This window comes from Penaeus monodon, chromosome 12, assembly GCF_015228065.2.
Source record: "Penaeus monodon isolate SGIC_2016 chromosome 12, NSTDA_Pmon_1, whole genome shotgun sequence".
Taxonomy (NCBI): domain Eukaryota; kingdom Metazoa; phylum Arthropoda; class Malacostraca; order Decapoda; family Penaeidae; genus Penaeus; species Penaeus monodon.
This window is the reverse complement of record NC_051397.1, coordinates 12,422,943-12,437,687: the sequence shown is the minus strand read 5'-3', so window position 1 is coordinate 12,437,687 and position 14,745 is coordinate 12,422,943. Positions and strand designations below refer to the sequence as shown.

Here is a 14,745-nt window from a genome sequence, read left to right as displayed (position 1 = left end):
AAAGACTGGAGTTTACATATACTTCCCATATGCTTTCAGACATTCTAACATTTCATGAGTTAAAAATTTATATATATATATATATATATATATATATATATATTATATATATATATATATATATATATATATATATATTTTATGCAACTGGCAGTTGGAAAACAGAGTGAGATGCCAAATGTCCCTCAAAATTTTACTAATTTATCAAAAAGTGAATTAGAATTATTGGTATAATTTTAGTGTATGACAGTTTGTTTTTGGAAAAGGCTTTGACAAATTAACCAAGTCTGAAATACTCTTCATCTACATTGTCTGTGTAAATTAAAAGTAGTGTAATAAGCTAAGGATCAACACATGTGTCCCACATAATTATTATTAACAGGGGCCATGTTGCTTACGTTGTACAAGGCACAAGTATGCACAAAGCCACAAAATGGCTTGAAAGTTTTTGTAGTATATCTACTAGATGGTCAGTTTTCCAGCTAAAAGGTTCTGTAATTATGTCTAGTACATGGGCAGGTTAATACTGTTATTATTTTTACCATTATTATTATTCCTATTATTATTATTTCTATTATTATCATTACTATTATTACTACTACTACTATTGTTATTGTTGTTATTTTTATTAGTAAGTATTGTTATTGATAATATGATATCATCATTGTCAACATCATGCTAACCATCACTATCACCATCATCACTACCATCAAATCATCATTATGATCACTATTATCACAATCATCACATTTGCCACCACTGCTGCCACTGCTGCCACCATTGTTATCACCACCACTGCTATCATTATCACCATCATTGTCATTAACATCATATGATCTTCACCACCACCATCTTTATCATCATCATTACCACAACCACCATCATCATCATCAACCATTATAAGTCATTATCCATCATCATCAGTAGTAATCATTATCATTACTGTAGATAGTATGTGTATATTTGTTTATGTCAGTGTCTCTTTCTTAGTTATGCCCCCTTATTCCCAAAGTCCTCCTTCCTTTGCAGGTGCCCTTGGCCAGGTGTCCAGGGGCATCTGTGGGCCTCTCCTCTGTGGGACAACGTCGCCATGCAAACCCCTGAAGCCGACCTTGTGGTAAATTTGGATCAGGACCAGGGGGCTACGTAGCTGCCATCAAGGCTGCCCAGCTGGGAATGAAGGTCATTGATTGTTGCCTTTCTTTCATTAAAAAATGTCTTATTATGAAATGAATACTGTAACTTCTATTAAGGTTATAATTCATAGTGATTTGATAATAGCAATAAGGATGCCAGCAATAAGATACTTCGATAATGCAAATATATAAACGTCTGAGACCATTTTATACATCTGTTCTTGTAATGCATAAAAGCACATAAAAAGTTTTCATAAAATGTAAGTACTTGATAAAAGAATAGCACAATATTGGTTGAATATATGTATGGTGTTATCATTTCGTTGACAAGAATAATAGTAAGAGAGAACGTCTTCAGTTCTCTCTTTAAAAAAAAGAAAAAAGTCTCCAGTACTCTCATTAAAACTAGAAGAGAATGTCTCCAGTTCTTTTGTTAAGACTAGAAGAACAAAATGATATGTTTGGATAAATATACGAGATGGTCAGCTTGTAATGAAACCTAATTCTATTATCCCCAGATGTATGCGTGGAGAAGAATGCAACATATGGTGGCACCTGCCTAAATGTGGGCTGTATCCCCTCCAAGTCGCTGCTTAACAATTCCCATTACTATCATATGGCCAAAGGAAAGGAGTTTGCTGACCGAGGCATTGAGGTTTGTACATTTGTATAGTGCTTTCAGAATTTTTTTGTTCATTATGTTTATTTTTCTTCTGTTCTCCTTGTTTTTCCTTTTTTTTTTTTCTTTGTCATCAGATTTGTTTACTTTTCCCTGTTCCTCTGTCTCCACCTGCCAGTTCTTTATTTGCTACTTTTTCTATTGCCAATTTTTCTCTTCTGATGCCTATGCTTAGACAGCATTAAAAAAAACCCTCTTTCACTACAGGTTGACAATGTGAGGCTTAACTTGGACAAGCTGATGGGAGCCAAAGAGAAGGCAGTGAAGGCACTCACTGGTGGCATTGCTCATCTCTTTAAGAACAACAAGATTGTTGGGCTCAGTGTAAGTAGCTAATAAAACTATTGTCTGGGTTGTTTTATATTTGTTTATTTTGTTATTTTTAAAAATATGTCAGTGATATGTTTTTTTTGAATATTTAATAATTCATTTGTATATTTTTGAGATAAGAAGTCTGCATTGCTCTAATATGGGTTTTGTTCAGATTTATACATTTACTTTTGCCAAATTACTTAGGGAGATATCAAAAATCATGGGAATTTTTCAAAGGGAATTTCTTTATTATATAATCTCTCTCTACTTTTTATAGCATATCTTCTTATCTTCCTATTTATTATTTTTTTGTTCTTCTAATTCTGTTCCTTACCTTCCTTCCTATTTTACTTACTTCATCACTAACTCCATACTTTATATATTCCTTTATCTCATTCATCCCCCCTTGTCCCAGGGCCATGGGGAAGATCACAGGGCCCAATGAAGTGACGTCCTCAAAGAAGATGGCTCTAATGACCCCTGCAAGACCAAGAACATTCGATTGCCCCACCGGCTCTGAGGTTACTCCCTTCCCAGGCATCCCTGTAGATGAGGAGCAGATTGTATCCTCCACTGGTGCGCTGAAGCTCAAGAGTGTTCCTGAGAAGTTGATTCTCATTGGGGCTGGTGTCATTGGCCTTGAGCTTGTGAGTATTAAAGCAAAGGCAGTTTCAGGTATTTGGCTGTGGTTACTTAACTTTATTTATATGTGTGTCTCTCTGTTTGTGGAGTGAATTATGTTGGAGTAGGTTATTGATTGACAATGGATGGTATATATATATATATATATATATATATATATATAATTTTATATATATATATAATATATATATTTTATATTATATATATTTTATAATATATATTTATGGATTTATGTATATATATAAAAATTTTTTGTATTTATTTATGTATATAATTATATATTATATATTATATATTAAAAAGTATATATTATGTATGTATTATGTATTATATATATATATAGTATATATTATTTATTATATATTATTTAGTTTTTTTGTTTTTTTTTTTTATGTATTATGTATTATATTATATGTATATATGTATATAGTAATAGTAAAGAGTATATATGAGATAGATATAGTGATAGAGTAATAGATATGATATAGTAATAATTTTTATGATATAGATAGATATATGTATATATTATATATATATATTATATTGATATATAATATATATATATATTATATATATAATAATAGATTGTGATATATATAATATATTTATAAAAATATATAATATATTTGTTAAAATTATAATATATTATATATTTTTTTGTATATATAATATATATATATATATATATATGATATATAATATATATTAATATATATAAAATTTAATATATATTATAATGTATATATATAGTATATATATAATATATAAAATTTTATGATTTTATTATATATATATGTAAGATATATAATATATGTATATATATATATATATATGTATATATATTATTTTAGATATATATATAATATATAATATATATGATTATATAATATATAATATAATACATATATATATATACAATATATATACTTTATAAAATATATACATATATAACATATATATAATATATATATATATACAATATATATATATTATATATATATATAATATAATATATATATATAATAATATATAATATATATAAAAAATATATATATATATAATAATATATTATATACATATAACATATATAATATATACATATATACATAATACATATATACATATATACATATATACATATATACATCATCATATATACATATAACATATATAATTTTATACATATTACATATATACATAAAAAATATATATATATATATATATATATATAATATATATATATAATATTAATATACATAAATACATAAAATACATAAATTTATATATATACATAAATACATAAATTATATATATACTAAATACATAAATTTATATATATACAAAAAATACATACATATATATATATATATATATATATATATATACACATCCATTGTCAATCAATAACCTACTCCAACATAATTCACTCCACAAACAGAGAGACACACATATAAATAAAGTTAAGTAACCACAGCCAAATACCTGAAACTGCCTTTGCTTTAATACTCACAAGCTCAAGGCCAATGACACCAGCCCCAATGAGAATCAACTTCTCAGGAACACTCTTGAGCTTCAGCGCACCAGTGGAGGATACAATCTGCTCCTCATCTACAGGGATGCCTGGGAAGGGAGTAACCTCAGAGCCAGTGGCAATCAGAATGTTCTTGGTCTTGACAGTGTCATTAGAGCCGTCTTCTTTGAGGACGGTCACTTCATTGGGCCCTGTGATCTTGCCATGGCCCTGGGGACAAGAGGGGATGAATGAGATAAAGGAATATATAAAGTATGGAGTTAGTGATGAAGTAAGTAAAATAGGAAGGAAGGTAAGGAAGCAGAATTAGAAGAAACAGAAAATAATAAATAGGAAGATAAAGAAGATATGCTATAAAAAAGTGAGAGAGAGATTATATAATAAAGAAATTCCCTTTGAAAAATTCCCATGATTTTTTATATCTCCCTAAGTAATTTGGCAAAAGTAAATGTATAAATCTGAACAAAACTCATATTAGAGCAATGCAGACTTCTTATCTCAAAAATATACAAATGAATTATTAAATATTCAAAAAAAACATATCACTGACATATTTTTAAAAATAACAAACATAAACAAATATAAAACACCCCAGACAATAGTTTTATTCGCTACTTACACTGAGCCCAACAATCTTGTGTTTTAAAGAGATGAGCAATGCCACCAGTGAGTGCCCTTTACTGCCTTTCTTTGGCTCCCATCAGCTTTTTCCAAGTTAAACCTACATTGTCAACCCGTAGTGAAAGAGGATTTTTTTTTAATGCTGTCTAAGCATAGGCATCAGAAGAGAAAAAAATTTCAATAGAAAAAGTAGCAAATAAAGAACTGGCAGGTGGAGACAGAGGAACAGGGAAAAGTAAACAAATCTGATGACAAAGAAAAAAAAAAAAGGAAAAACAAGGAGAACAGAAGAAAAATAAACATAATGAACAAAAAAATTCTGAAAGCACTATACAAATGTACAAACCTCAATGCCTCGGTCAGCAAACTCCTTTCCTTTGGCCATATGATAGTAATGGGAATTGTTAAGCAGCGACTTGGAGGGGATACAGCCCACATTTAGGCAGGTGCCACCATATGTTGCATTCTTCTCCACGCATACAGTCTGGGGATAATAAGACATTAGGTTTCATTACAAGCTGACCATCTCGTATATTTATCCAAACATATCATTTTGTTCTTCTAGTCTTAACAAAAGAACTGGAGACATTCTCTTCTAGTTTTAATGAGAGTACTGGAGACTTTTTTCTTTTTTTTAAAGAGAGAACTGAAGACGTTCTCTCTTACTATTATTCTTGTCAACGAAATGATAACACCATACATATATTCAACCAATATTGTGCTATTCTTTTATCAAGTACTTACATTTTATGAAAACTTTTTATGTGCTTTTATGCATCACAAGAACAGATGTATAAAATGGTCTCAGACGTTTATATATTTGCATTATCAAAGTATCTTATTGCTGGCATCCTTATTGCTATTATCAAATCACTATGAATTATAACCTTAATAGAAGTTACAGTATTCATTTCATAATAAGACATTTTTTTATGAAAGAAAGGCAACAATCAATGACCTTCATTCCCAGCTGGGCAGCCTTGATGGCAGCTACGTAGCCCCCTGGTCCTGATCCAATGACCACAAGGTCGGCTTCATGGGATGCATGGCGACGTTGTCCCACAGAGGAGAGGCCCACAGATGCACCTGGACACCTGGCCAAGGGCACCTGCAAAGGAAGGAGGACTTTGGGAATAAGGGGGCATAACTAAGAAAGAGACACAGACATAAATAAATATACACATACTATCTACAGTAATGATAATGATTACTACTGATGATGATGGATAATGACTTGTAATGGTTGATGATGATGATGGTGGTTGTGGTAATGATGATGATAAAGATGGTGGTGGTGAAGATCATATGATGTTAATGACAATGATGGTGATAATGATAGCAGTGGTGGTGATAACAATGGTGGCAGCAGTGGCAGCAGTGGTGGCAAATGTGATGATTGTGATAATAGTGATCATAATGATGATTTGATGGTAGTGATGATGGTGATAGTGATGGTTAGCATGATGTTGACAATGAGATATCATATTATCAATAACAATACTTACTAATAAAAATAACAACAATAACAACAACAATAGTAGTAGTAGTAATAATAGTAATGATAATAATAGAAATAATAATAATAGGAATAATAATAATGGTAAAAATAATAACAGTATTAACCTGCCCATGTACTAGACATATTACAGAACCTTTTAGCTGAAAACTGACCATCTAGTAGATATACTACAAAAACTTTCAAGCCATTTTGTGGCTTTGGTGCAACTTGGCCTTGTACAACAGTAAAGCAACATGGCCCCGTGTTAATAATAAATTATGGGGACACATGTGTTGATCCTTAGCTTATACATACTTTTAATTTACCACAGACAATGTAGATGAAAAAGTATTTCAGACTTGGTTAATTTTCAAAGCCACACTGTCATACACTAAAATTATACCAATAATTCTTATTCACTTTTTGATAAATTAGTAAAATTTGAGTGACATTTGGCATCTCACTCTGTTGCCAACTGCCAGTTGGCATTTAAAATATATATATATATATATATATATAAAATATATATATATAATATATAATATATTAAAATATATATATATAAATATAAACTCATGAAGTGTTAGAATGTCTAAAAGCATTTTGGGAAGTATATGAAAAAGCCAGTCTTTGCTTAGTTTAAGTATAGACAACAATCTCATTTAAGTTACAAAAATCCATCAAAAAACCCCCTTTCCTTTCCCCATTTATATTTTCAATTCACACAGCCAAATGAAAATTGGTAATCTTTGCCTGTAATGGTTAGAACATAAAAATTTTAAGGATTTTTATCTAGGGACTTTTCCTTTGCAAGTTGAAAAAAAGAAAGTTATAAAACAAATAAGTAATATTTGGCATATTTACATAATGACATATGAAAGGGAAATCTAATGCCCACTGTCAAAAATGATACATAAAAAAAAATCAGCACAGACAGAAAAACAAAGAATGAAGAAAACGGTTAGACAAAGGCCTAGGTTCCTGGCAATCTGGTGGGATCTGGGGGCTGGAGACACCGGGCAGGACATCCCCAAGTTAGGAGGTTTTCAAGGTAATTCTTTACATTTGATACGTGTGCCCTTTCGGCCACTGTCCAGGGGGAAGGTTGAAAGGGGGCTCTGCGCCCACCTACACCCCCGGCATACATTGTCTTCGCCTCAGTATGCACAGCAAGGAAAAAAGCTAATACTTCTGAGCACCAAGTGGCTTTAGACTGTGAAGGCATTATCATTCATATCTGCATATTAAGGGGTTTAAATGGGGGGCCCTCCCCCAACACCACATGGGAAACATGCCTTCATCTCGGTATGCATGGCAACCGATAGAGCAGAAATTCGGGGGCACCAAGAGGACTGAGGCTGTGAGCAGCGTTTTTCCCCAATCTTTTCCTTTATTGAATGTTACTATTCATGTCTGCAGATTATTCCTTGTGCTAGTAACTTCAACTTTCTGTCCTTTACAAGAATACTTTCAAATTGGGGCCCCAAACTTAGTGCATCCAAACTGTGAAGATTAACCAGAATATCTTCAATTTGCCCAGCTTCGTGTGACCATATTGAAAAGATTAATTAATTTTAGTTCCTATCCCAATGTTTGTCAATTCCCAGGAGTGCACCCGAGGTTGTTGGCTGGAGTGATTGGGACTTAGTCGCAGAGAGGTGCAGTCATTTTGTAATCTTTCCCTTACTTCCTGAACTGGTTATTTGTGATGAAAAACAACATGATCACATATATAAAAAAGTGAATAATCAGAACAGAACAGAATAGTAATTGCAAGCTTGGATGGCTGTGTGAAAAAATTCTTTATCTGAAGTTGCTGATCTCCATGACAGTAAGACTGCAAATTCTGTATTAAATTATTAAACTAAAATGTGTTAATATACCTGAAGACAATTTCCAATTAATGAACAATTAGTGAATAATAAAGAAACTCACACCAATCTCGATCTCTTACTTAATCTATTTTTCTTTCCAATAAGTAAGCAACAGAGGTAGTAGCTGCTGTCGTTGAACCTACAAGACTAATCCAAAAATCTATGAAACTTTACCATGTATAAAACTATATTAGAAACAAACCTATAAATACAATATTACATATTATAGGAAACAAACTAAAAATAGAAACTAAGTGCAAACAATTACAAGTCATATCCAAATAAATCCAATACAAGCGAATAGAAAAATAACCATTTTTATTTACAATGACAAGCAATAACGACGATAATCAGAGTGAAAAACAAAAAAGAAAAAAGGTAATCTACATATCCTTTGCCTCGTCAAGGGCAAGGTCAAATAAAAACGCTTGGATTTTCATTTCAACGACTATCTATAAATACCACTATTACGTATCTTATCAATAAAGAAAAACTTAATTATCATTCCACTGATAACTTCCGATCACACATGCTTAATGATTAACAGAAAAAATATATTTTCGTCTACCGGTAAGAACACCCATGCCTTGTTTACTTTCGTACCTTTTTTAAATACCATTATACGAGACAATCGCGCATTTCTTGATATATTAGTAATCACCATACATTTAGGTCTTATCTGGGTGGATTACTTTGTGATGAATGGTTTAATTACCTTCGAAATGTGAGAAATTCGAGTCAAATGTTCGCTTGCATTTTCTCGATCAGCTGGCGGCTCTTACTCCTCAGAGGAACAGTCGTAGTCTTTAGAGCTCTTGCATAAAGTGTATTTTTATAAATTAGTTGTCGTTCTACATTACCTAATAAGTACTGTTTTTATTTTTTATATCTTCTAATATTTATCATACATTCAGATGAGTTAGAATATCAGATATACGGTTTAATGTAATATTATTGGAACGGCAGACGATAGCAATTGCCAAGGAGTCTTTGGTTGTAAGAAATTATAGGCTTTATCTTTCTTTCTTTTTGATGCATGAAAAGCTGACAAATACATTCAGAAAAAGAACTGATAATTAATCGTCTGATTAATGGCTACCATTTTAAATATAGTGCTCTTGTAGTGTCGGTAACAAAAAATATTAAGAAACAGAACATTACGAAATAATCGTATTTTATGTAAATATGAAGGAAAAACTAGAATTTTGGGGTATATACCCTTAGGGCATATGTTTCCAGTAAAATTCAAGCTAGAACGATGTTTACAATTATTGCAAGTGTGTACGGAAATATATACGCACTTGCGAGCAAGGTCTATTTTATATAGACCTTGTCTGAGTGCGCGCTATGCGTATGTATGACTGTATGTATATATTTTATTTATTCGTTTATTTATATATACATATATAACACACACACACACACACACACACACTCACACACACCACACACACACACACACACACACACACACACACACACACCACACACACACACACACACACACATACATACATACATAATGTGTGTGTGTGTGTGTGTGTGGTGTGTGTGTGTGTGTGTGTGTGTGTGTGTGGTGTGTGTGTGTGTGTGTGTGTGTGTGTTAGGCTGGGTTAGCCCTAACAACAATCTTTGATTACTTACTCTCGTGATTCAATCAAAGGTTATTTTAGGTAGATTTAATACTTCGTATCAGTATGACAACAGTCTACCCCAGTATTCATTACTAACCCTGTAAAACCTCACGATGAATTAAATTTATTCTTATACACACACCACACACACACACACACACACACACACACACCACACACACACATATATATATATATATATATATATATATATATATATATTATAGATATATATATATATATATATATATATATGCCTATACTATTGATATATTCATTCATATATATCATTATTGTCCAAGAGGACTAATGGTTAATGGTTAATGGTTAAAAGCAAGATAAATGTGCTAGACATCTAAGGTCATGTAGCACTATAGTTAATGTTAGGAAGGGTGGTTGAGTTAGTGATTAGTTGTCTAAGCTGGGCAAAGGAAATGGTGAGTGAAAGGGTTAGGGTCGGGTATGGTAAGGAGTTAGATTAGATGAAGAATTGTATGCGTTTGAGGAAAGAGGATAGGTTGTTGAAGCAAAAAGTGTGGGATTCTGTAAGGTTGTCTGATAGGTTGGGAGGTCGGTGAAGGGGGGATAGGTGTGGGAAAGCAGAGGTACGAGTTGTTTCAAAACGTGGCACGGCAGTAGGATGTGTGGGATTGGAGTGTCTGGTGGTGTGTATTGACTTTATGACAGTAATGAGTTACATAAGGGATTCACGTGCGTAAGGAGGGAGTGGAAGGGATAGAGGGGATGGTGGGAGGGTTAATGTGGGCGGGGTTGGGGTTGGGGGGGATGGGCTGTGTTGGGAGGGGGTAGGAGGATAGGGTGTAGGGGGGATATCGTTAGGAGGAGGATGGATATCAGCAGTTACTTGGAGTGTGGAAGGAGAAGGAGTTGTAAGATTTGGAGGTTGAGTGTCAGTTTTCATTAGGTAATCTTGAATATTTTCAATGGTTTCTTCTTCTGAGTTGGTTCGGGAGTTTTGGGGGATAAAGGATTTCTTGTGAGGGGGGGAAGAGAGGACTGGTGTCTCAAGCATAGGAGCAAAGGAAGTGTGGAGGTGATTGTGTGGTAGGGGAAGCGAGGGGGTGGAACGTTGTTCTGTCTGTTACGGGTAGTGCGGGAAGGGAGAGGGGAAGGTGTTGGGATTGTAGTGGTGGTTGAAGTATCTGTAGTAGAGATTGGAGTGTCTGGATTTAGGATGGCAAAAGAGTTTGACTGGGGAAGGTAGGAGGTAGAAGTGGGGGGGGTTAGATGTAGGGGGGTGGGTTTAGGAGAATTGGTAGAATGAGCAGTATTACTGGAGTAAGGAGAAGGGAGAAACCACGTCGACGTGCTTCTTGTCTGGCTTCACGTAGTGTGAGTCCAAGTTTGAATCTGAGAGTTGCTACCTCAGACTCAAATTTATAGGTGGGACAACCCCTATAAAATACATTATGGGGGCCGCCACAGTTGGCACATGTGCGTGATTGTGCAGGGCAGTTAGATCGGGTATGGCCAGGTTGGGCACATAGTGGGCATCTGGCTGTGGAACGGCAATGTTTGGCTGGGTGTCCTAGACGCAACAATTTTGGCACTGACGTGGAGGGGGTTGGTATGGACGAACAGGGAGGGATTCTCCTCCTATGTAGACGTTAAAGGGAAGGTCATGCCTACGGAAGGTAATTTTGGCTATGTTAGTGGGTTTCTTTCGATGACCTCTGGGGGGAATGGAGTAGCATTGTACTGATGTTGCATCATAGTCTGTGAGACAGGCAAGTAGATCTTCTCCACAATCTGTTGTTTTGTTAATGCTATAGCTTGGTTTTCGGATGTTACTGTGACAAGACGGGAGCGGTCGGGTCGGCTACGGAAAGAGACTTTACCTAATTGTTTTTGGAGACATTGTTGGAAGAGAAGGGTGTTGTCAGAGTAGGGAGCTGTGGGAGGGATCACGAAAAATCGGTCCCATTTGGCTGCGCTGAAGAGGGTATTCAAAATTGTTGTAGAGATAGGGGTAGTAGAAGGGCGGGGGCGTGACGAAGATGGAGTAGTGTTAAGGAGGTAGTGTTATGGGGAGGTGGGCAATAAGGCTGTAAGGTATTAATAAGGGAGGATGGGGTGGTTGATGTTGGAGGTTGTGGGGGTAGAGGTGTTGAAGTTGAGATTGCTGGGAGAGTGGAAATGTTCCTTAAGGGTTGATTGTTGGCTACTGTACTAGTAGGTATTGATGAGGGGTAGTTATTGCAGTGTTCGGAGCCGTGGTCAAAGGAGAGCCTGGGGTCAGGGAATCGGGTGGGTTTACATCGTTGGGGCTATTTGATAAAGGGCAAGCCTCATTGCCCCTAATAGTGGGGATAAGTTTTCATTACTGGCCATGGTAAGCCTGGATTATGTTGGGGATAAAAAACAGTCCACCCCTCAGGGTCCCCTTGAGGGGTAAGGGCTAGATAACTAAATCAGGGGAATACCGTGCCCATGGCTCCGTCAGGCCGTTCAGGACTGGCACAAAGTCAGCCTTTCATCCTTTCAGCACGGCTCTCACACCTTAGGAGGTGGATAGCAGAAGGGTTTGGGAAGGGACAGAAACGAAAAGTGGGAAGGAAAATAAAGACCATGCAAAATTAGTTGAGTCGTGGGCTGAGTCCCAAGGTTGGGGAGTTCCCCATCATTGGGTCCCAGTCTCCGCCTCCTAAGCCCCCCCACGACAACAACGGGCAGGGATTGGGGGGGGGGGGGAGCAAGATACTAATGGCTCCTTCTTATAATAGATATGTATTCTCGTGTGCAAGTACCAGTGATTTCACTGGTGTAAGTGTAGTTTCTTTTCGTTTCGTCTATCACTGTGTTTCTCCCAACCCGTATCTATGTGCTGTGGTTCTCTTCTTGTTCAGTGTCCTTTAATGGAGTAACAAAATGGGATTATATGAAACACTGTGTGCAACAAGAACTTACACATTTATTTCGTAAAAATACTTACAAATGGATTATAGTTCCTTGGCTGTCGTCCACTAACTTGGGTTGGAAAGACGTATTGGAATCTGTAGTTAAGTTTTTGTACTAATATTGGATATGATCTTAAATCTCCATATATGGTTCTTGCGTTTAATTACGCGTTTTTTCCCAAAATAGTTCCTGAGTCAACACTGATTCACCTTCACTCATTAATACTCCAAAACTGAACTGCCTCCAAGGAGGGCAGACCCGGGGATGCTAGGTCGCCTAGACAAGGAGCTGGTCGTTCAGTTGTATGGATGCTGAGGTGGCAGTTTCAGGAGGCGATTTGATATTTTGGCCCTTTATCTCGAGTTAAAGTAACTACCAAGATCGTCCACGCGTTCTGGGCCCCTAGCATAAACACAACTTCTACAACTACATCCTCACTACCAGTTAAGTAAGTTTATTTACCACCCTTGGCTATCTTGCTCAGGCATGGGCAATCGTAATTACAGTTTTACATATATTTGACATAGTGTAGTATTCTGTGACTACTGTAATTGTACATGGTAAATTAAAAATATAAATCATACATCATACACAAAATATTACGTTGATATGCTTTTGCCCCTGTGTTTACATAACGCTGTTCTTTGTTTGCGGCAGTTTTACATAGTAAATTTATGATATAGTACGAGTATAGCTTCCAATGTATCAAATTAAATGAAACATTCACATAGTTCTTTATATCTCATGTTCGAGATATCATCATCAATAACGGTATGCTCATGTTTGAGCAGCCGTGGACCTCTCCACCATCCTTCGCCACTCAACTCGATCTTACGCTTTTCTTTCCACTTGTACCATCGACAACCCGCAAATATCTTTGATGTTGTCGCTCAGTCCTGTCTTCGGTTTGCCTCTTCCTCTGTTTCCTATCACCATCCCTGTCAACAAGTCTTTCTCAATACTTTTACTTCTCATCACATGACCAATAAACTTTAAGTTCCTCCTGTTCAAGATGTCCAACAGTCGGTCTTTACAATTGATTTTTCTCAGCACTTCATCATTCGTCTTCTTCTCTTCCAGCTAATACGCAGTACTCGTCTGTAACACCACATTTCAAAACTATTGATCTTTTCTTGTCTATCTACTTCAGCACCCAACACTCAGAACCATATGATGCAATTGGGAAAACTAATGAGTTCAATAACCTCAGCTTTGTCCGTAAGGTAATGCTTCGGTCTTTCCAGATGTTATTGAGAGCAATTGTGGCATTTTTTGGCAATGGCAATTCTTCTTTTTATCTCCGGTGAATCATCATATGTAATAGTTAAAACAGCTCCAAGATAAGTGAACTCTTTTACATTTTTCCCCAATCATTCCATTGATTGTAACATGTTCATCATTGTTCATTGCCAGTTATCTTTGAATCTTCATGATCTTAGTTTTCTTGGCATTAAGAAACAAGCCAGCCTTTTCGCTTGCTTCTCTAACTTTATCTAGTAGTTGTTGTAGTTCAGTGATACTGCTGGCAATCAAAACTATATCATCGGCGTACCTTAGATTTGATATTTTGTATCCTCCAACATCTACAGTTCCTTCAAAATTCTCTAGAGCACCTCTTATAATTGTTTCAGATTATATGTTAAAGAGGTGCGGATACAGAATGCAACCCTGTCGCACTCCTTGTTTGACTTCGAACCATTCTGTTAACCCATAAGTGGTTCTTACAGTTGCTTGTTGTTGGTCATACATGGCTTTTATTAGTTGGATGATGTGTTTTTGGAAACTTCATATCGTTCATGTTATTCCAGAGGATATCGTGATCAACAGTATCAAAAGCTTTCAAGTAATCGATGAAATACAGGTACAGGTCTTTTTGATGTTTTTCTCAGTGATTAATTT

At 35.1% G+C, this 14,745-nt stretch overlaps 1 protein-coding gene and 1 pseudogene across 1 annotated transcript; one reads left to right on the top strand and one right to left on the bottom strand.

Moving 5' to 3' along the window:
- Nucleotides 1–1,214: 1,214 nt before the first annotated feature.
- On the top strand, nucleotides 1,215–2,861 carry LOC119579626 (dihydrolipoyl dehydrogenase, mitochondrial-like). The gene is made up of 4 exons (XM_037927541.1): nucleotides 1,215–1,266; nucleotides 1,655–1,791; nucleotides 2,023–2,132; nucleotides 2,543–2,861. The coding sequence occupies exons 1-4, from the start codon at nucleotides 1,215–1,217 to the stop codon at nucleotides 2,859–2,861; spliced, it is 618 nt and encodes a 205-aa protein (XP_037783469.1).
- A 1,331-nt stretch (nucleotides 2,862–4,192) lies between these two features.
- Nucleotides 4,193–14,745, bottom strand: part of LOC119579625 — a 61,230-nt pseudogene continuing 50,677 nt past the window's right edge.

Bases quoted from the DNA above. Each gene is read 5' to 3' on its own strand.
- LOC119579626 (XM_037927541.1), top strand. From the start codon at position 1,215: ATGTCTTATTATGAAATGAATACTGTAACTTCTATTAAGGTTATAATT. The intron at 1,792-2,022 runs GTTTGTACATTT...CTTTCACTACAG, and splicing joins TTGCTGACCGAGGCATTGAG to GTTGACAATGTGAGGCTTAA. The intron at 2,133-2,542 runs GCTCAGTGTAAG...CCCTTGTCCCAG, and splicing joins AAGAACAACAAGATTGTTGG to GGCCATGGGGAAGATCACAG.